Here is a 22,465-nt window from a genome sequence, read left to right on the forward strand (position 1 = left end):
TTTTGTTGTTTCTCTTGAAAGCTCATTTCTTCTCGCTGGCAGCAGACACTCGCGGTTGTTTTCTGGAAGTGACAGGCTTACTCGTGTCGTTCTTGGCGAAGTGATTCCAGAACCTCGAGTCCGAGTAAGCGCAGTTCACCTCGCTGTTGCTCTTCGAGGTGGAAACGGTGTCCCCGGGGGAAAGCGCAGGCTCAGGTGCTGCGAGCCGTACCTGGGGACAGGTGCGCTTGCGCTGCGGCCCAGGTGCTGCGTGCGCGCTCTCCATTTCTCACACGGAGTACGAAGGGACGTGTTCGTGAAGGCCGAGTTTTAATACAACTGCTGTTTTTTGCAGCTTCATCAAAGACGTTCTTACACAAGCTGGGCATGTTTCACCCTCTGCGGTGGCTAATTGCACAGCGACCTGTGGCCACCCCCCTGCCTGGGCTGCGGCACCGTGTCATCCACACAGTGGCAGAGGCAAATAATACCTTGATATTATTATGAACACCGGTTTGACCACATGGACCTCCTGAAGGGGACTTGGGGACTTTCAGGGGTCTTGGGACCGGACCTTTTTTTTTTTTAAAGATTTTATTTATTTCTTTTTAGAGAGGGGGGAAAGGAGGGAGAAAGAGAGGGAAAGAAACATCAGTGTGTGGTTGCCTCTTGTGCACCCCCTACTGGGGACATGGCCTGCAACCCAGGCATGTGCCCTGGTTGGGAATCAAACCGGCAACCCGGTGTGCAGGCCGGTGCTCAACCACTGAGCTGCCCCAGCCAGGGCGTTGGGACCAGACTTCAATAACCAATGCGGGCTGTACACCAGACAGGTGCTGCCGAAAGTGTGAGAAGCAGATCTTCAGTTGGCCTCTTCTGGAGGGAGGGCCAGCCTCGGGCCAGGTAACGTGCCAGGTGACGTGCCTGTGCGGGCAGTGAGGCCGCCATGGCCGAACGGCACAGCCGCTGTGTGCAGGAGCTCAGTCTGACGGAGGAGGATGCCTGCAGAACCTTCCAGTGACAGTGGTCTGCCACGCGGACGCTCTGGGACCGTGCAGCAGGGTCGGCGGGCCCAGCTCTCCTCTCTAGTGCTCGCGGTGAGGGCTGTTCCGTGGGGCAGATGGCACTGACTGGGGGGGGCTTAGTTCTGGAAGCCGGGCGAAGCGGAGGGCGGAGGTTGAAGGCTTGGAAGCGGGCGGAACCACGCACCCAGCCGCAGCTGCAGCCCCGGAGCTGGGGAGGTGCAGGTGTCGGATGGGGCCAGAGAGGTCTACAGAGGGCAGATCCCAGGTGCTAAGCCTTACGTCCCAAAGACCACGGAGATCCGCCACAGGATTCGAGCAAGGCCGTGACCACACCGGCGCTGGAGAAAGGGGTGTGGTCAGACCATTGCCGGGGGAGCCAGCCGAGGCCCTGGCGGGAGCCCAGACAGTGGATGCCCGGGCCCGGTGGGGCGAGGGTGGAGAGGGGGGTCTAGGGAAGCTGTGTGGCGGCCTGAGAGTTTAGACATTCAGGGCCGGCAGGGTCTGACGCGCGAGCTGGCCTCGGGTGAGAAGCACGGACGCCGTCACGGACGCCCTGGGGTCTGTGGAGTGTGACTGGCCGCACCGTGGTGCCCTCATGGATGTGAGGGGCCACGGGAACCCACGTATCGCACATGCATGCTCACGTGTGACCCAGGCTTGTGCCGGGGTCTTCAGCACAGCCCGCAGCCGCAGCCCCGAGTGGATGAGCTCCCCCCCAGGAGGAGAAAGGCGCCGGCCCGAGAGGAGGCGCTGCTGGCCCACGGGCCTGGGAGGAAGGCAGCCCGAGGCCCCGGTCTCTCTGGCGCTCGCTCGGCGTGTGCAGAAGGGAGCCGGGAAACGCTCAAGAACCACACCCCCTCAGCTGCATGTCGGGGGCCGGCCGAACACGACGTGGGTGTGGGCGCCGCACGTCCCCAGCAGGGCAGCCCGCGAGACGCACCCCCTATCCCCGAGCGAGCACCCACGGCAGGCCCGTGCACAGCGGCCCCACCCCTGAAAATATCTATTTTAAAACTAGGGTGGCTTTTCTCCATCTATGGTTTTGTGGTTCTCAGAAATTTCACTCCTCTTTCTTTATACTAATGAGTTACACTGCTAATTTGGGAAGTTGTCACTGCCATGGAGTCTGATGGCCAGAGATGGGAATAGTCCCATCAAAGGCACCGTCCCCCCCCCCCCAGAGGCCCCCGCGAGAGCCGCCCTTGGCCTTGCGGCGACAGGCGAGGGGGTGGGGGGCCCGTTGTCATCATGGAAGCGAAGCAGCCTGTGGTGTCGGGGCGTTTTCTAGCCGTTTCCCCCCGGGGTGGTGGGGGTGAAGCCAGCATGGGCGGACAGAGGGAGAATCTGGAACGGGGTAGCTTGGCCCTCCCCCCTCCGCACCCCGATAGCTCTCGGGCCCACCCTGAGCAATGGCTTGTCACCCGGCCATCGGCCTCACCTGGGGTGGGAGGGGCTGATGGGTACTTCCTAGTTCTCTTTACATTTTAAAATCCTCTCTGATGTGTCCCTGCACTTTGAAACTCAAGACAAGTAAAAACATAAGCAGTTAGAACGCCTCCTAGCCCTAAACTCACAACACACAGGCAGTCCCCAGGCTGTCTGCTAACGGCCGGCCCATCACTCAGGGCCCACGAGGGTCCTGACGGAAGGGCTGGGAGGGAGAGGTTCCGACCCGCTGCTCAGGCATGGTGGCAGCAAGGGCTGTGGGGTGTCACCAGCCTGCTGGGGGCTTGTGAGAGTCGATCTGTCCTCACCTCTTTCCACCTGCAGCTTGTTGGCCCTACCTACGCACTGTGGTTTTTGGAGGAGGGTTCCACCGTGTTTTGTTTTGTCGGTGCACTCTTAGTTCTGTGTCATCCTAGGTGTGCGTGGTGCGCTGCGCCTGCCTGCGGCTCGCGTTGAGGGACCCGGGAACCCAGCCTCGCCAGCGCCCCGCAGGGAGGGGAGACCTGCGGGAGGAACCTCCGTTCCTCTTGGTCCTCACTGTCACCTGTCACACCCAGCCCCTGGCAGCCGGCAGGCCGAGGATTACCAAGGGCGAGAGGGAGAATCTTGACCTCTCAGCGCCTTCGCAGCCTGCCTTCAGCACGATAGCGCTGCTGCCGGGTTGGAGGCAGGTGCTTAGAAAAACCAGTCCCGCGTGCGTTCCGGTAGCTGGGCAGCGCACCCCCGCACAGACGCAGGGTCACTCCCGCCAACCCGGTGAGCAAGCCGACCCCCGCCTGCAGCGGGTGCCCCGCGCCCTGGCCTCAGCTGGCAGCAGCCGGGGCGGGTCCCCAGGGGCAGCTGCATCTTGCTTTAGTCCAGCTCCACTGGTGACCGTGTTGAGTGTCATGTCTCCGTGGTGGACAGGAAGGCACGGGGAGGCCTGGGAGGCAGCCGCACAGGGCGGCAGCACCTGAGCTCCCGGCCGACTCCAGCTGCAGGTTTCAGAGAGCCCGTGCCCTCCCTGACTGTGGCGTCACTTGCCTCAGGGGGTGCCCTGCCCACTGTCGTTTGCCGGTGGAGCGGAGGCTGGGCGATGGCCAACGTGGTTACGGCAGAAGGGACTCTTGCCCTGACTTGACCCTTTCCCTGCTTTTACGTGGAGGTGTTTACGTGTGAGGGTCTCGGCAGTGCGACCCCGTGATACCAGGTCGCTACCACCCCGTTGTGCAGATGAGGACGTCGGGTCTAGGGTTGAAGGACCGCAGCTCTTGACCGGGCCCCCCGTGTATCGCGCCGGCGGCCTTCTGCACAGGAGGAAGGGTACGCCTGTCCCCGCCCCCTCGGGCGCGTCTGCGCCACGTAACAACAACTATGAAATGGAACAGGAGCCGATCTGAAAAATCGCCTGGAGTCCGATCCACGGTCGCATTTCTGCCACCAGCCTGTGGGTTCCGTTGTCGTTGTGCCCCCGTGGGTGACCACAGCCCCTCCCCACGGAGCGCCTCTGTGGTGAGGCGAGGGGTGTGTCCGCTGCCTCGCAGGGGAGCAGGGGGTCAGGAAGAGCAGCTTCAAACGATGCCACCGCCCCATCGCCGCCACTGTGGACTCGGGGCAGGGGCCCGGTGTGCGGAAATCAGGGTCGGGCCACTCTCGGGCGAGCGAAGGTGTTTGCAGCCTGTGAGATGCTTGCAGGTGACGGCAGACGCAGCTCCGGCGTGGAACCAGAGCTCGGACGGCACCCGTCCCCTGGTGGTTTGCACTGCCTAGCGTTCTAGGGCTCTTTTCTTTCTTCTGTTTTTAAAATTCCGCCCGTGCGCCGTCACTAACAGTGTCTCTGAACCTCAGACAAGGACTGGGGACTCCCAGAACCAGTGATAGTGACAAGCACGTTGGTTTCGTTTCAAAACACCGTCTGTTTTTTTTTCTCTTGTTCTCCTGTGCGTCCCACGTGAAGGCCCTTGACCCGGAGGGGCCTGCACCGGCCAGCGGTGGTGGGAGCTCGCTGCAGTGGACCTGCTGGCCAGCCCCGCTCGCCGCCGCTGCTTTGCACTGCGCTCCTTCCTTCCTTTCCTCGGGCCCCCCCTCGGGCGGCCGGAACCCCGCTCCAGCCGGGTCACAGCCCGACGCTCTCCGCTTGGCCTGCCCGCCCACCAGACGTGCTGGCCGTCACCAGTCCAGAGTCCAGCCCATCTGCGCTCTCTGGATCCAGCTGGGGCGTCACAGGCTGGACGGGCCGGGCTCCCACGAGGCCTACATGCCGGGCCCTCCAGAAGCCGCCTCCTTGGGAAGAGAACCAAGACCCCACGCCTGCCCCCCCGCCCCCCCCGCCCCCCCGCCCCCCCGCCCCTTAGCCTTTCTAGTTTGAGCCTTGTCATGCTGCTGTGACCGTCACGTGCTGGGGGTGGTGGGGCAGGCCGGCCTGGGATGTGTGCGTGACTCGCGTCTCTCATGCTGATTCAGTGTCTTTCTGTGAAACTGTCCCTTGGGAGTCCCGCTGGCTGCCCAGGGACCTGCTTCCTTTCTGACGCTGGTGTGGGCGTGGCTCCGGCTCCCTCGGGGGAGCTTAGGCGGCAGAGTCTGGCCCTTCCTGCTGTAGGGTGGGGCGGCAGAGGGTCACGGGCTGGTGTCACGAGACCACGTAAGGCCTCCAGTCTGGATCCTCTAGGCCTGACTTCTGTAAAATCGGATGAAGCGGTGGGACAGCTCCTGAGACGGCGTGCACAGACAGCCCGTGGGCTGGGCCAGCGCCGGAGAAGTGCCGTGTGCTCACCCTGGACCTGCAGCCCGCCAGGCCCCATCCAGGCTCGGGAGAAACAGGTCCTCGCGTCCCGGTGAGCAGGGGGCGGTGGACAAGCTAGCCAGTGGACGCACGAGGCACTTCCCTGGAGCATTAACGAGCCACTTCCCCAGAGCGTTAGCAAGGACACTGGAGACTAGGAGTGGGTGACTAACGTGATGTGGATTGGGTGTCCCAGAGTAGTGCTCGAGGTCAAACGACGCTTCCTCCAGGAAGCTGTCCCTGATTGCCCCAGGCTAAAGTAAGAGTAACCCCTGGGGGTGAAGGACTCAACTCCGCCTTGCCCCTAGCCTTCACTCTCCTCCGTATGCTGAGTGTTACTCTGCCGCTTCCTAACTCAGACACCGAGGGTCCGAGAGACTCAACAGGGGCCTCGGACCTCGTAGCTGGGAGACGGCAGAACGGAGTGTCCCGGCTGCACGGTCATCTCGGCCCATTCCAGCCTCCCGTGTCCCCGTTCCTCCCAGACCCGTGCTCACCTCTGCGCCGGCACCCATCAGAGCCCGAGGACATTTTCTGTCCCCTGTCTCTCCCCGTTCGCCTCCGGGCTCCCGAAGGAAGGGACTTGCACACCCACCCTTCGCAGCTGGCAGTGCCTGGCACGTCCCGGGAGCTTCCCTCAAGGTCACAGAGCCCCTGGCCTGCCCCCGCCAGCCCTCGCCGTGCACTTCCACTCACGGGTGCCCAGGGCTCTGCTCGGCCAACTGCAGTGGGAACAGCCGGGTTGGGTATACTTGGAGGGAAAATGAGGAAAAAAGAAAGACCTTTCGTGTCCAAGGAGTTGTCGTAGGAGACACTGGGCACCTCCGTCCCCTGCGGTGGGGCCGTGTGTGGAAGTCTCGCCTCCCGACTTCCTGGGGAGCGGGCTGGGGTCTGCCCCGCGGCTCCAGGGGGACCTCGGCGTGCGCGGCTGTGCGGCCGGCGAGCGTGCGGCTCCAGTGCTCACGGTTCCTTCTCGGGAAGGCGGACCGCTCTGCCTCCGCACAGTCTGCAGCATCTAAAGTGCGCGTCCATCCCGTGACTGTGAGCAGGGAGGGGGCGATAAAGTTATGGGGATGCACCGAGCAACTCTGGGGGGGGGGGCAGGGATTCCACCGTGACCCCTCCCGCCCCCAGAAGCCCCGAGTCCGCCCGCCCGCAGCCCCGTCTCTCTGAGTGGTGAGTCCCGGTGTCCCTGCAGTCCCCACCAGTCCCCACCAGTGTCCTGAAGTGAGCGCTGTGGCCCGGGCCCCTCTCGAACAGGGACTTTCCCTTGCCCGCCGACCCCAGTGTCTCCACCGCCACAAACACGGTGGCAGCGTCCAGTTTCAGCATCAAATCTCAGGGCGAAAGGGGCTGCGGGGCCGTTCGAGAGCTCTGGGAGCGTTACGTGCGCGACTCCGCGACTCCATCGTGGGGCGGAGGAGGGGAAGTCCGAGTGGGTGCCTCAGAGAAGTGAGTCGGAACGGAGGGGGCGTCGGGCCTGTGCTGGGCCGGGACGCCGTGGGAAACAAAGGCCTTTGTGCTGACCGGGCACGGTGCAGGGCTGTGGCGAGAACCCTGGGCGGGGGGGCGCGGAGTGGGGGTGGCAAGGCCAGGCGGCTCCCCACCCTGACTCCAGCCAGTCGGCGGTGTCGGTCAGTTCACCCCTTTCTTGTTCATTCCACACGAGGCATTGTGTGCAGATGGGGTGCGAAATGACACAGCTGTGACCCGTCCTGCCCCGCAGAGCCGACCCCGGACGCCCTGGTGCAGCCGCTGGAGCTGGGAGGCAGGAGTGGGTGCAGCGGGTGCCCCTCCCTCTGGGTGCCCGGACCTAAAAGGCCCAGATGTGCTGTGAGCACCACAGGGACGGGCCAAATTGGGCCCCCACCCCGTTCACAGGTGGAAGCCCTAAGCACCCCCCCCCCCCCACCAACTCAGAAGGTGGCCGTATTTGGAGGTGGGTCTTTAAAGAGGTGATCGGGTTACAGTGAGGCCACTGGGGTGGGCCTCACCCAGTAGGACTGGGGGCCTCACAGGAAGGGGAGATGGGACACAGACATGTTACGAGGGGAGGCCACGGGAAGACAGAGAGAAGGCGGCCGTCTGCAAACCAGGGAGAGAGGCCTGGGGAGAAGCAGCCCTGCCCACACCTGCAGCCCGGCCCTCCAGCCGCTGGGATTGCGGGGAAGTAACTGGGGGCTGGTTGTGCCCCTGGTCTGCACAACGGCGTCATGGCAGCCCGAGCAGGCAGGTACCCCCCACCCCCAGAGTGTCTGGCCCTGGGGAGGGGGGCAGGGCGTAACCGCCACCGCCACGGGAGCAGAGCCACGGGCCCGGCAGGCTGCAGCGCATGCGTGGGCGTGGGGCCGCGTGAACGCAGCGGTCTCGCCCGTGCAGAGGAGGACGGCGTGCACGCGGCGGACTGCCCGTAGGCCGAGGGCCGGTTTCCGGGTCCCTCTCGTAGATGGTCGCAGTCCTCTCTCTTCGAGCCTCCTAGTCACGCATGTTTCTTGCCCCCAGTGCTCCACTGTCCTTGTTTAAAAAGGCAAGTAGAAGGTCATTAGCCCTGGTTTTGAGCATTCTCGTTAGCTGTTCTCACGCAGCCTGGGCACCTTTTCAGGTGCTCGCTTTCCCCTCTGCTGGGCTGAGCCCTGTTAGTCCTTTACAGCTCGGCCCCCGCCGTCGCCCGGCCCCAGAAGCCTCCAGAGCCTCCAGGGTGGCCCCGGTCGCACCTCCCCAGGGCCCTCGCTGCGCCTGTGTCACCGCGGTCAGACAGTCAGCGCGGTTGTCTGTCCTGCGGGCTCTGCGTCTCCGTCACCCCTCGAGCCAGCTGGTGAATCAGAGGACGAACGTGCCGTTTCCCTGCGAGCTGGCCGTGCAGACTGGCCGAGAGCACCTGGGGCCTCCTTCCCTGTGGTCAAGTACAGGGTCTGGCGCCCACGACGCGCCTGTTTGTGACAAGACCGTAAGTGAGCGTGTAATTCTGTGAGATGACAGTGTCACACTCAAGCTCATCGATGACACACTCGAGTAACATAATAGGTGAAACGTCCTAATTAAAACCAGCAGGTATTACACCCGTACTACCACCCTCCCAGCCACACTCACGCAGGCCTTACTTTCCTGCCGGACCCTGGGTGCACAACAAAATTTGCGATTTTAACCATTTTTTAAAAGATTTTATTTATTCATTTTTAGATAGGGAAGGGAGGGAGATAGAGAGAGAGAAACATCAATGTGCGGTTGCTGGGGGTCATGGCCTGCAACCCAGGCATGTGCCCTGACTGGGAATCGAACCTGCGACACTTTGGTTCGTAGCTCGTGCTCAATCCACTGAGCTACACCAGCCAGGGCGATTTAAACCTTTTTTAAGTGCACAGATTTGATGGCATTAACTACATCCACAGCGTTCTCCAGCCATCACTGCCCGGACTTCCGAGGTATTTTCGTCACCCCAGCCAGGGAGTCTGTCCCCACGGACTGGTAATTCCCACGTCTCCTCCTCCCCGGCCCCTGGTGGCCTTCAGCCTGCTCTCTGCCTCCATGAACATGTGTGTCCACCGTATTCCACACAAGGGGAGCCGTGGTGTTTGTCTTTTCTCATAACGGGCTTATTTCACCTGGCGTGATGTGCCGGGCACACGTATCGGCACGTCCTTTCTTCCCACGTCTGTGCAGCGTCCCGCCGTGTGGGTAGACGGCACCGCTTTACCCACTCACCAGCCGTGGACACTGGGTCTGCCCCCCTTTCGGCCTGTGGTGACGCTGCTGTGGACGCGAGCAAACACCCTGTCCGGCCCCCGTGTCCCGTCCTCTGGGTGTGCACCCCGGGAGCGGAGCAGCAGCTCTGGGCTAGTGTTCTGAGGAGCCACCACACCGTCGTCCACGGTGGCCGTGCCGTGCCACCCTCCCCCCAGCGGCGCGTGGGGTTCCGTTTCTCCACATCCTCCCCGGAGCTTGTGGTTTTCAAGTTCAAGGGTCATAGCACGTGTGAGGGGGTGTCTCATCGTGACTTTGATTGACAGTTCCCTCATGACTGGTGGTGTTAAACATCGTCTCATGCTCTTACTGGCTGTTCGTGTATCTTCTTTGGAGAAATGTCTATTCAAGTCTTTGCCCATTTTTTTAAAAAAATTGGGTTGTTTATCTTTTCATTATTGAACAGAATGGTGGGAACTTCAGAAGGTGGGTTCCTTAGAAAGGTGGGCCCCTCGTAGCACCCGGCCTTCCTGGACGCTTGTTCTTGGAGGGTCTGGATTGACCAGGTGATCGTAACCATCCCCTGTGCCTCCTGCCTCTCCCCCTTCCTCTTACTTTTCCCCCGAGTGCGGCGGTCGCATTTCGGACTAAACCTCAGGCGGCGCTTGAAGAGGCAAACTGTGGAATTTCACGCTGGGAACCGCTGCAACTCAGTTGCACGGATACCCTTTTCCAGTTCAGTTAGGATTTTAGGGAACTAGATTGTCAGTTTGTGTTATTTGAATGCTCTTTCAAAGTGACCCTACAGAAACGTGCTCTGAGTAGTGCTTCCGATACATTTTGTAGGGGGTTGGAAGCAGGGTTTTGAGTGTCGAGAGGCCGGCGTCGTCCTGGGCAGATCTGAGTGTCCAGCGGGCTGGCGGGGTGGCTGTGTGACCTCAGCCTCGCTCCCTGAACTCAAAGAGGGAGGAGAGCCAGGTGGGGAGCCCCAGCCCTCGGGGATGGGAACCGAGGGACCCCACCCAGCAGGGACCGTGATTGCAAATGTTTGTCAGTTATGCTGGGAAAACTACGCTATAAGCTTTAGGTACAGAAATAGTCCAATTTGTCTTTCTCCTTTCTTTGTCCAAACAGTATTTTCTTCTGTATTTTTTGGTGTACTGTCTCATCTGCTGAAGAGTTTTTGCTGGCTCGTGACACCTAGGAAGTTTTGCTGGAGTTATTAAAGCTCACACACACACATTAGGTGTGTTCCATGCGGGGTTTCATCCTGCTTTCCTCCCCCTTCCAAAGCTCTCTGGAAGCACGGTGACGTGCGGTAATCTGAACCCGTTTAAACGAACAATTTGATAGGCTTTGGCATCGCACACGTCCGCGGAGCCGTGACCATCAAGATAACGAGCACAGCTGTCTTCCTCCGGAGTGTGTCTGTGCCCCCTCGTCACCCCTCCGACCTCTGACCTGTGCCTGCAGCTCGGCTGGCATCGCGGGTGGTGTCTGTGAGTGGAGCCTTGCAGCGTGCACTCGGTTCGCCGGCTCCTTCAGCTCGCATGGTGACGTTGAGGTTCATCCACGGTGTTGCTGGTTTCAGTGCTGAGTGTTCGTATCCCCAAACTCTACGTAGAAAAATAAACTCCGTGTCCACCGCGTGGACACACGGCAGTTTGTTTGTGCATGTGCTCGTGGGTGGGCTATTGCAGATGAAGTTGCTCTCGCCCTTTGTGTCCAGGTCTTTGCCCGGACGTGTGGTTTCCTTTCTCTTGGGTGGGTACGGAGGGGTAGGATGTTGGATCAAACTGTGGGCGAACTGTTCAAAGTGTTTCTTTCCCAGGGTGGTTGTAACACTTCCATCTGCTCACAGTGTATCGGAGATCCAGCTGCTCCACGTGCTACCAGCACGCTTTTTGTAAGCTTTTTGTAACGTGTTTGTCCGATTTGACATGAGTGTGAGGCTGGCTTGACAGATGAGTTCGGTGGTGTCCCTCCTCCCCCGTCCCCTGGAAGGGGTTTGTGTAGAGAGAGTATTGAAATGTCTGGTAGAATCCACCAGTGCCCCCTCTGCAATCCGCTCCCTCCCCCTCTCCAATCTGTTTTCTCTCAGTGTTTCTTCATGTTCACCAGTCTTTTCAGTGAATCTCATCCAGTGCATTGTAGCTCTCTAGAAATTTGACTTTCAAATGTGTATAATATAAAAATATATCTACAAAACATATAGATGTATATACACATACCTTCATGCCTCTACCTAACATATTGAACTTTTCCTGTGGCTGCTTGAACACATATAATCCAGTTAAATTAACTGTTCGATTTTCCTGTCTGATAATTCTATCGTCTGTGTCATTCCTGGGTTAGTTTTGCTGGGTTGATTCTCTTCCCGATTACGGGTCATGTTTTCCTGCCTGTTCGTTTTTCTTGGATACCAGACGTTGTGGATTTAACTTCGTTGGGAGCTGGGTACTTTTATACGCCTGTAAATACCGGAGCTTTGTGCTGGCATGTGGCTTTGCCGCTCGGACACAGCTCTGCTGGGGACCAGGGCAGCGTCTTGCCCAGGGTAGAGTGTTCTGAGTTCCCTCCCAGCTCCCTCGGGCGGCGTGGGTCAAACCCTGCCCACGGGGACCGGAGCCCTGGGGTCTGTACTGCCTGCCCTTCCCTGGTTGTTCTTTCCAGACCCTGGGGAGCTGCCTCACACGTGAGTGAGTGCCGGCCGGAGCTCAGCGGAAACTCGTTTCCGAAGTCCTCTCTCTGTGCCGCCGCCGCCTCTGCCGTTCCCTGCCCGGCGAACCCCAGTCCTGGTGGCTCTTCTGGACTTGCAGCTCTGTCTCCTCCCCTCGGGGGCATCCCCGCCCCCCCTTCCCGGGAGTTGGGGGGTCTCCTCTTCTGCCGGCCGCCTCCCCACCCCTCCCTGCCCGTGTGATGCCTTCTGTCTGTCTGTCCCTCCGCTTTGGCTAACGCCACGCCAGTGCTTTTCCTGAAGCCCCAGGACCCAGGCCGGCCCGTGCAGAAACGCTGACGATCAGCCTTTCCGGGGACTCGTTTCCTGAGCCCCGTTTGGACCTCGAGAAGATGCCGCGAGGCTGGAGTGCAGCCCCGAGGAGGAGCTGCGCTGCTGGCGGAGGGGGCACGGCCCCTCTGGAACCGGCGGCCGGCCTCCCTCCCGGCTGGAGCGTGGAGTCGTCGCCGGAAGCCCGCTGGCCCTCCCTGTGCACACGGAGGTTAAGAACGTCATGCCACTCATACGCTGCCAAGAAGCCAGCCGTCCGTCCTCGGAGTGACCGCCTGCGGGAGCAGATAGGCGTCACAGGTCAACGAGGTGACCGGGAAGCACGGGGGGCGTGTCACGGGAGCACGTCCGCGGAGCCCGCAGTGGAGGTTCTCTTAGCGGATCGGGCGTTTCTGCTTTGAGTCACTTGTATTTGAAGGCAGGGTTTTGTTTTGGGCGTTCTTTGGTAAAATTTTAATATTTTTTTTATCCTCACCTTCAGACATTTTTTCATTGCTTTTAGAGCGAGAGGAAAAGGGAGAGGAGGGGCAGAGAGAGAAACATGCATGCGAGAGAGAAGCATCCATTGGTCGCCTTCCGTGTGTATGTACCCGGATCAGGGATTGTACGTGCCCAGACTGGGGATCGAACCCACAACCTTTCAGTTATGGGATGATGCTCCAACCAACAGAGCCACACCAGCTGGGGCAAAACTGTGAAATTCAACTTTTTCCTGTACGAACTTGGCACTATAATGAACACAGAATCCGATTCGTGCAGTCTCATCCAAGCCGTCTGTAGAGCCAGCCGAGGCCATCCTGACCACATTTTGCCCCATGAACTCGGAGGACTCGGAGCAGGCCTGCCCCGCCCCCCCGGGGGTGTCGTCGCCATGGACTCACAAACACGAGGTGGTGCGGGAGGGGTTGGTGTTGCCCTTCAGTGCCCGCCAGCCACCCGGCCACCCAGCCAGTGAGCACAGATCCCACCCCCACCACCTGCGTGAGTGTGTGGGCCCTCCCGATGCTGCTGTCCCCTCCAGCAGCCCCAAAGGTTGGAGAAAGGCCTGACTCCGTGTGCCAGTTTCCTTAATGACTTAGAAACACCTACCAATCAAACACTGATTTCTAATTAATATTTCAGTGCTGTTTTTCATATGAAGGTTTAGACAGCACATAGGAATGTTCAAGGAAATGTTCAACCTGAATTTACTTTGGTAATTTGTATCAGTAATAACAGTGGTGGCGACAATTGCTTAATTATAGCTTACATTTGTAAAGCATTTACCACAGGAAAACACCCTAAGTGCTCTGCATATATTAACTCGTTTCCTGTTACAACAGTGTGAGGTAACGTTCATCCCTGTCGTGCAAATGGAGAGACTGAGGCACGCAGAAATAAAATAATTTGCCCTGCACCACACGTCCAGTAAGTAGCAGGGCAGGGATTGGAACCCAGGTCCCTTGGTTCCAGAGTCCATGCTAACAGTGACTGAAGCATCCGTCTCTCCCGTAAGTCTCCATCGCGGACTTGGCCGGAACGGCTTCTCCCAGCCCAGGAGAGCCCTCCCTGCCCTCGTCCTGCGGCGAGGCCTTCCCGGGGGGGTGTGCAGCGGCCAGGCGCCCTCGTGGCAGCTGCCCCACGGACTCACCCTCCGTCTTCGGTTCACACATCAGAGAGTCCAGATGTTCAACTCCTCGGAGGGAAGACAGGTCACCGCCCCCCTGCTCCTGGCGTGATGTTGCGAAGAGGGGCGTTCCGTCTCTCCACACAGGCTCGAGGACACGTGGAGAAACCCCGTGGGACCTCGGCCCACCCACGAGACGGGAGTCCAGGGCGGCCTCGTCCCAGTGAGCGGCAAACACTCAGTTGTCCCTGAGACACCCCCCTGCTGAGGCCTCACGGGGCAGCCGCAGCCGACCTCAGCGAGCAAAGATGACCCTCGTGGACAAAGCCAGTGCGCAGACCTGGTCTCACGTGGACTCTCAACAAGTCGTTTTATTTTTTTATGCCGCGGCTGGTGTGGCTCAGTGGACGGAGCACTCAAACCGAAGGGTCGCCAGTCCGATGCCCAGTCAGGGCACGTGCCTGGGTTTCAGGCCGGGTCCCCTGCTGGGGGCGTGTGAGAGGCAGCCGATTAGTGTGCTCTGTCGCACATCACTGTTTCTCTCCCTCTCTTTCTCCTCCCTTCCCTAATAATACAAAATAAATAAAATCTTTCAAAGTGTCATTTTATTTTTTTAAACCTTCTTACTTATGGGTTGCTTCTTTTTTAAAAAATATTTTATTTATTTATTTTTAGAGAGGGAAGGGAGGGAGAAAGAGAGAGAGAGAGAGAAACATCAATGTGTGGTTGCTGGGGGTTATGGCCTGCAACCCAGGAATGTACCCTGGCTGGGAATCGAACCTGCGATGCTTTGGTTCCCAGCCCGAGCTCAAACCACTGAGCTACGCCAGCCAGGTCTACTTATTGGTTGCTTCTTGGATGTGCCCTGACTGGAGATCAAACCCGCACCCTTGGCCTGTCGGGACAACGTCCTAACCAGCTGAGCTGCCTGGCCAGGGCTCCAAAGGTTATTTCATTTTTTAGGTTAACGTCCAGCAAGATTCCCGTTCTGAGACAACGCTGTGCAGTGTAACACTGTAGAGATGCATGTAACTACCACCACCGTCAGGACACAGGACACTCGTTCAGTCTTCTAAGACCCCCCTGCACTGCGCCCCTGCCCCCATCCGCGGCCACCCCGGCCCTGTCCTCCCCCACTGTGGAGAGCACCACATGCATGAATCCCTCCGTGTGCGACCTCTAGAGACTGGCTTCCTTCACGCAGTGCGATGCCTTTGAGAGCCCTCCGAGCGTCTGTGTGTCGCCGAGGACCACTCCTGCGTGTCGCTGCGCAGTGCCCCGCCATGCAGACGTGCCGAGGGCGGTCCGTCCACCCGCTGAAGCAGGTGGGCCGTTTCCCGTCCTCGCCGAGCGTGATCGGAGCCCCTGTCATGTGCGTGCCGCTGTCTCCGGAGGCAGGACCTGGGGTTGCTGGGCCCCGTGGCCGGTGTACGTGTACCTGGACAAGGGGCCGCGACACTGTGTTCCAGGGTGGCCGCACCGTGCTATGGGCCGCCAGCAACGTGGCAGAGCTTCGTGGGTTCTTCCCGCACTGGCTCCTATTGGCGTCCTGCGTGGGACCGATCCATCAGGTCTGCAGTGACAGCCCATTGTGGGTTTACTTGCGCGTCCCTGAGGGCCAGCGACACTGGACACCGCCCCGTGGGCCTGTTTGTTCCTTGACCAGGTTTCCACTCGAGTCCTTCCCGTCGGTCCCAGTGTCGTGCTCCTTCTGGACTTGTGCTCAGTGTATTTTCCCTTCTCCCGAGAACGGGCTCCATGTCTACGTCCCTGGTCATTTCAGGTTGCTCCCTGCACATCCGAATGTTAGGCTGTGGAGACTCTGCTCCCGTTCACCCGACGAGCGCCGTTCCCTTCGTCTGAGCGGGGGGGGGGGGGGGGGGGGGTTCCCTCGCTGCGCCCAGGCTGCCAGCCATGCTTCCGGGGCCGCGTGCCACTCCAACCTCACTTCTGACTTTCCATGGTCGGCGGGCGCGCTCGAGTCTTTGTGGGAATGGACAGAGTCTGGGGGGCCCCCCCCGTGGCTTTTTCCCTCCTGGGATCTCCCCATGTGCTGCGGTGTCCCCAGTTTTTGGACTTCACTTTCGGTTTTCTCAGGACAAAACAGCCACCAGGGTTTCCACGCGTGCCCTCACCCCACCGTGCGCGCCGTGTAGCTCTGGCCAGACGCCGGGGAAAGGGGGCATTTGCTCGTGTAGGCGCCCCTCCGCCCTCCGCCACGCGAGCGGGAACGCCCCGTCGGGGCCTCCGTGCTGCTTGTGCCCGCTCTCTGGACCCGTCAGCAGTTCCTTGGGGTCTCCAGGCGTCCCGACTGCCGTCCGCAGGGGGGTGTCCAGGAGGGTCCGTGGTGCCGGGAAGCAGAGCGACTCTGTGAGGCCCACACTCTGGCTGGGAGACGTAGACAGCAGGCAGAGACCCGGGAGGGTCGCAGCCACGGGGATGCTGTGAAGGAGGAAGCAAGGTGGAGGTGCCGTCAGGCGAGGCTGTCAGGCAGCTTCTGTGCAGGGCTCCCGTGGGAGGCGGGGCCTGAAGAACAGAGAGAGCGGGTGGGTCGGGAGGTGTTGCAAGCAAAGGCAGCAGCAGATGCAGAAGCCCTCGGGTGGGAGAGAGGTCGGCATGGCCACGGCGTGGGGAGTGAAGGGAGAGTGAGGTGAGGTGAGGTCAGAGGGCGAGGAAGGTCATGTAGGGCCTGGCGCACCTCGAGAAGGAATTGGGAAGTAGCGGTTCTCTACGAGAAAATCCCGCCGTGGCCCTGAGGATGTGCTAACCGAACAGGTGTGGCCACCCAAACCGCCTGGTCAGAGGGGCCAGTCCTTGAAAGCCCTGCCCAGCGGGTGGAGTGGCCTGGTCACGATCTGGCACGTGTCGGTGTTGTTGGAGCAGAAGCTGCAAGCCTGCGCAGTGGCTCCGGCCACGTGTGGGAGGTTGAAACCGACGGGTTCCAATGTCCCGTCCACCTGCGAGGCCCCCCGGTGCCCTGGGGGAGGAGAACGCAGCGGCAGATAAAGCCGCAGTCTGAAAAAAGAGAGGCGCTGGCTTGGGGGAGGCGGAGAGCGTGGGAGGATGCGGCGCTGTGGTCCTGTGTCGTGGAAGGTGCCATGCGATTTCTGCTGGAAGGCCATTATCCTCGCTTTGTCACTGTTCTGTCGCAGCCCTGTGCTGGCGTGCGTTCCCTGCACTGATTCCCCGGGGGGCACCTGAGACTCACCTGTCCCTTTTTCCTCGGCTCAGATGACAGCGCCTCCGCGGCGAGCAGCATGGAGGTGACGGACCGCATCGCCTCGCTGGAGCAGCGGGTCCAGATGCAAGAGGACGACATCCAGCTGCTGAAGTCCGCCCTGGCCGACGTGGTCCGGCGGCTGAACATCACCGAGGAGCAGCAGGCCGTGCTGAACCGGAAAGGACCGACCAAAGGTGGGCGTTCTGCGGCGTCACGCGGGAGCGGCGGGCCGGGCGGTCTCACGGCCGCTCCTCGCTCTGGCCGACGCGCTGCACTCATTAATGTGAGCAGAGAAGCGCCACTTGGAAAACCAGTGAAACAGCCTCCGCACGGTCAGAATCACCCCTGAGGCGGGACAGGGTTTCTTGGCTTGGCGTAGGTGGTGCACGGCCCACAGGGGTGCAGCTGCGGTGGTCAGCAGGTGCCTGGCGGGTCGAGGAAGGCACCGTCCGCAGTGAGAGCAGCCGTTTATCCAGAGTCTCTGGCATGGAGTCAGCAGGCACACAGCCCCAGCCTCCCTGCGTGCCCCCGGGGGGCTCTGCCTCTGGAGAGCGTGTTGCCGGCTCTCATCTCCGTGCTCGCCTCATGCTGTCCTCCGTGTCAGCCCAGCAAACACGTGGCTGATCGCGTGCCACACATGACACTGAGCTGAAGCCCGGGGCCCTGCCCTGAGGAGCTCAGGGCCTTGAACTTTATCACTCGCCCTCAGCCCCCCACGAGCTAGGGAGCTCTTTCTGGGTGAAACCCCATTTCTTCTGAGCCTCCTCCTCTGCCATCCGCGAGAGCACAGCCTGCCGGAGTCCTGTGCCTGGTGGAGGTCCGGCAGACGGAGACGCTCGTTTTGTCTCCCTGCGGCATCTGGGCACAAAACATGAAAATGCCGTGTTTTTGTTTTAAGGAACTTTGTGGGGACCCTCTTTTTGAAATTTTGAAATAAACCCCCTCCTAGTTTACACCCTGCTGTCTGCTTTCAACTGGGAGGCATGGCTCACTTTTCCCCCCAGATGTGTCCTCACGGCCAGCCCTGGGAAGTGGAATTAAATTCCTCTCGACGGTGGAACTCCCTTGGTTAAAACACTCTGGGACCGTGGCTTGTGAATGTCCCTTTAAGATGAACTTGCTCACTGTGCTGGGACTTCACCAGGGGTGTCCCGGTCACCGCGTCTCCCCCGGGGTCGGGAGAGGGCTCTGCAGGCGCTCACGCTCTCTCCGCACTCTGTGCTCGTTTCTGGGGGCGGAAACGTGTCTCCCGCCCTCCGGGGTCACCACCTCCAGCCCACAGGAGAGGCACCTGCGGGGCGTCGTCCGCATGTTGAGTAATCCTTTTAAGTAATGTTTCTCTCCTAAGTTACAAAGCGATTAGGGCGTTTTAAATGGAAACTGGCTTCTTTTAGGTATTCTTGACCTACTCAGCTTTCCCAAAATAATTCTGATGACTCCTGTATCCTAAAGGGTACATTGGAAGTAGTTGCTCATATAAAACTTCAGACTTCTACAGCTTCTTTATTAATTTTTTTTCCAAAGGTTTTATTTATTTATTTTTAGAGAGAAAGGAAAGGAGGGAGAAAGACAAGCAGAGAAACATCGATGTGAGAGAAAAACATCGATCAGTTGCCTCTCACACGCCCCCAACCAGAGACCTGGCCCCGCAACCCAGGCGTGTGCCTTGACTGGGAATCGAACCGGTGACCTTTTCCTTTGTGGGATAACGCCCAACCCACTAGCTAGGGCTATAGCTTCTTTACTTTTAGAAAATTAGGGGGAAAATAATACAAGAGGGCTATCCAGGAGTTATTTTTTCTTGATTAAAAGTAAAACTTAAAGCCCTGGCTGGCGTAGCTCAGTGGACTGAGCTCAGGCTGGGAACCAAAGTGTCGCAGGTTCGATTCCCAGTCAGGGCACATGCCTGGGTTGCAGGCCACGGCCCCCAGCAACCGCACATTGATGTTTCTCTCTCTCTCTCTTTCTCCCTCCCTTTCTTCTCTAAAAATAAATAAATAAATCTAAAACAAATTTTTTTTAAAAAAGGTAAAACTTAATTTTTATCAAACTTCTAAGAGGAGTTATGGTGGATGTTTCTTTGCAGCATTGTTTTCATAAGTGAAACTAAGTCAAAGCATAAAAAGCCGGAAGGTCACATCAAGAAGTGGAAAAAGACGGCAAGGGAGCCGGCGAGGGGTGGCCTCCTCTGATGCTGGGGCTGTGGTTCCCTGCTCGTGCGCAGCGCACTTGGGGTGTTGGGGCAGAGGAGGGGGAGGCATCCGTCACCGGCACTGGAGGCAACTCCTCCTGAGGCTCCTTGACAGCCCGGCCCGGCAGGTGCCCCTCTGTCTGGAGAGCTGGCCCTCTGCAGCCCTGGCTGGGGTGGGGATCTTTGAAACAAGATGGGTTGTGGGCAGCCCTCCCCGGGTTTCTGAAAGGCCCCGTTATCACCATCGCTTTGCAGCGCCCAGGCTTGCCACCCTCGTGCAGCCCTGAGGCGGGCTGGACTCCCGGCACGCCGGTTTTTAAATGTTCAGTGATGTTCTTCTCCCCCAGGTGAGTTGTCCAGAGCTCTGGAGGCACGCCCCTGAGCTGTCCGCCACAGCGGGTAAGGCCGCTTGGGGAGGCAGTCGGCTTCCACAGTGCCCGGAGCACGTGCGTGGTGAGCGCTGGGGCCGAGAGCCGCCCGCGCCCCCCACTGCTGTCCACTCACCGCTTCAGTGTGGCCGCGAGGCCGTGGGTGATCGCTCTCTTTCCTCTCTGCACCAGCCCTCTGCTTGTTGGAAGAGTCACCCTGACCTCTGAGCTTGGACCGACTCGGTCATTCCTCATAGGACTTGCCTGGCGAAACAAGGAGAGCTGCAGTCCCGTGAAAATAACTCAGAGCTCGAGTTCAAGGGTTTCTGAGACCGCAGAAGACTGCGGCCACCCCCTAAAGATGCCTGTGGACTTAATTTATAGAGAGGGGCCTGTGTCTCAGATGACTTTTTTTTTTAAACAATATTAGACTGTCCCCATTGTGGCCAATTGTTTGGATTATCCAGCTCTTCTTAACCCAATGATACTGGGTCTTAGGGTGAACTCAGCCTCTCCCTAAGCTCCCCAAACTTTGCTGTTCTTTTCCTTTTGGGTTTTTATTTTTTGTGAGTGCTAAGAACTGGCCGCCCTCTCGTCTGTCTTCACCGTGGAGAGCATCAGCCTGCAGAGTACGCCTTGTCCACGCTGGATTTCCGCGCCCACGGGAAGGTCAGGTGCACCCGGGTCACCGTACAGCGGAGAAAGGGCCAAACGGCTCTCGGGGCGGATGTTCTGAGGCACTTGCTAACAGTCGAGTTTTTTCAGTGTTGAGGTTGGAGTGGGCACAACACTCACTGCTGGTGGAATGAAGTGAGTGGACCTACTGTGTGTGCAAATACAGAAAACACTTGGTGCACAGTGGGGACAGCCAGACAGGAAGCAGTGGAGGGAGCATGCACAGGGGCGTGGCCGGACAACGTGGCACTCGGAGATGGAAGGCAGCGTGGTCTTTAAAGGCGTCTGTGGCTGGTAACAACAGGGAGAATGCTTAGGCGTTAACATACTACGTTAGGAGCCAAAAGCAGGATGTCAAACTGTATAGACTGTATAATTTCAACTAAATGGACAGAATCTGTGCAAATATTTGAAAGAGCTATACTAACATTTATTGCTTTTTTTCCCTCCATGGTAGGATTATGGAATTTTCCTTTTTTATACTTTTAGTTGGCTTCTAAATGTCCTTCCTTTGGCGTATATTCCTCAATAAGCAGAAGGGATTTTTGATTTAAAAATGACTCTGTTCTTCCCCCTGAATCTGACTTTCACTGCGTGGAGACCAGCAGCAGGGCTCACGGCAGACTTCCGGAGCCAGAGTTCGCTCACGTGTTCTCGGGAAGACAGGCGTGGGGTCAAGTTAGTGACAGAGCCGTTGCGCACGGGCATGGCTGGTTCCCGGGTCAGTGCTGGGGGCACATCACGGGATTTTAAGCGGAAACCGTAGGTTAAAACGTCACCGTCCCGTGCATCTGGGTCGTCTGCTTTCTTGGGCGTTAACCAGCAAGTAGTTCCTCTTGCTCACTGTAGTTTTGCTACAGTTTGATAGGTTGCCTTTTGTAAAACCTTAATGTACGTTTGCAGCCATTTTTATTAATAGCCCCATTCATGATCAGAGACTGTAGAAGTGTCACCAGATAGCTCTGCTGGCGACGCTGGTGAGCCAGCCAGTCCTGCCGTCCCGGAGCGTGGAAACCTAGTCTCAGAACGGAGCCCCTGGGACCACTGTTGGGAGCAGCCACGGAGTCTCTTCAGTCCCAGAGCCTCGGCTGCACTAGCACTTGACCCTGACATTTAACACAACTCTGTGGCTACTGTTTGTTAGTTGACTGAGTGCTGGACTGTGCAAAAGAGATTTTGGACATATTAGCTCCTTTCACCTCTCCAGCATCCTTTGAGGGGGGTATCATTATGCCCATTTTACAGATGAGGAAGCAGCCTCAAGGAGAAGGAATAAGTTGCCTCAGGTCACCCAGCTGGCGTAGGGAAATCTGGGTGTGGACCCCGAGGCCTGGCTGCGTGTGGGGCGGATTCCTTCCGCCCTCCGTGTTGCTTTGCTGTGCACCCTCTGAGCAATATTATGTAAATTAGGGTTATTCAAACCAAGTCAAATATTTAAGAAATGAATAACCAGATGAGTCGGAAATGAGAAAAGAAATGAGAGTTCTTTTCTCAAGGTTTGATTTGATTTGCAAATTAAAATGGGTCATCTTCAGCATATAGTTGTGGAAAACAGTATGTTATGGTCCCTCCACAGATTATATTAGATAGATAAAACTAACACATTTAAAAATTTTTAAGCTCTTTGCAGTGGATTAAGTTAATGAATAATTAACTTAGTTCTTTATCCTGGTGAACCACGATTAGGGAGAAATATTTTCCCCTCTCCCATCCACTGTGCTTTCTCCTTATCTTTCTCTTTACATATTAGTTAATTACAGAAGTAACTTCTGCTTTCTTTTGGACGGAACACACTATAGTTTCTTCCATTTTTCTTATTAATTCCACTCTGTGGTTTATATAGGAATTCTTTAGTGATTTATAGAAAAGGTTTAGTAGGTATGTTCAGTTTTTCAGAGACTAAGAAAGATTGTTTTTAGACTTTGTATTATGAAAATGTTCCAATGTATATAAAAGTAGAAAGAATTCCTTTTACTTTTTACCTGGCATCATTGTTTATCAACATGTAGTCAGTTTTGTTTTGTTTTGTTTATTATTCCTAATTGCCCTCTAGTCACTTCCCCTCACCCTATTAGGATAGTTTGTTTTTTTACATTTTATTTTTTATTTTAGAGAGAGGGGAAGGGAGGAAGAGAGGGCAAGGAACACAGATGTGAGAAAGAAACATCTATTGGTTGTCCTCCATACACACCCGGTGGGGGGGTGACCTTTTTAGAGAGAGAGGAAGAGAGGAAGAAAGGGAGGGAGAGAAGCATCAGTGTGAGAGAGAAACATGGATGGGTTGCCTCTCCTACGTGCCCTTACTGGTGACCTTTCCATGACCTTTCCGTTTCCAGGACAACATCCCACCAACGGAGCCACACTGGTCAGGGTGCCTTTTGTATTCTTGCTGGTGTATCTTCCAGTCGAATCCTGGAAGGGGTACCTGGATCAGGGGGTGAATGCCTCTATAGTTTAGCCGGGTGTTGGCGACAGGAACCTTCCCCAGCGCTTAATCAGTTATCTA

The 22,465-nt window shown here is 57.9% G+C and overlaps 1 protein-coding gene across 4 annotated transcripts in view; it reads left to right on the top strand.

Annotated features, from left to right (window-relative positions):
- EML1 (EMAP like 1) overlaps nucleotides 1-22,465 on the top strand; it is a 139,043-nt gene that overhangs the window by 65,000 nt on the left and 51,578 nt on the right. For all 4 annotated transcript variants that reach the window (XM_028506486.2, XM_036013940.1, XM_036013942.1 and 1 more), the window contains exon 2: nucleotides 16,737-16,919. In XM_028506486.2, coding sequence (XP_028362287.2) covers nucleotides 16,737-16,919 — 183 coding nt within the window. The remainder of the gene's footprint in view (nucleotides 1-16,736; nucleotides 16,920-22,465) is intronic.

Source organism: Phyllostomus discolor, chromosome 1 (genome assembly GCF_004126475.2).
Source record: "Phyllostomus discolor isolate MPI-MPIP mPhyDis1 chromosome 1, mPhyDis1.pri.v3, whole genome shotgun sequence".
Lineage (NCBI taxonomy): Eukaryota > Metazoa > Chordata > Mammalia > Chiroptera > Phyllostomidae > Phyllostomus > Phyllostomus discolor.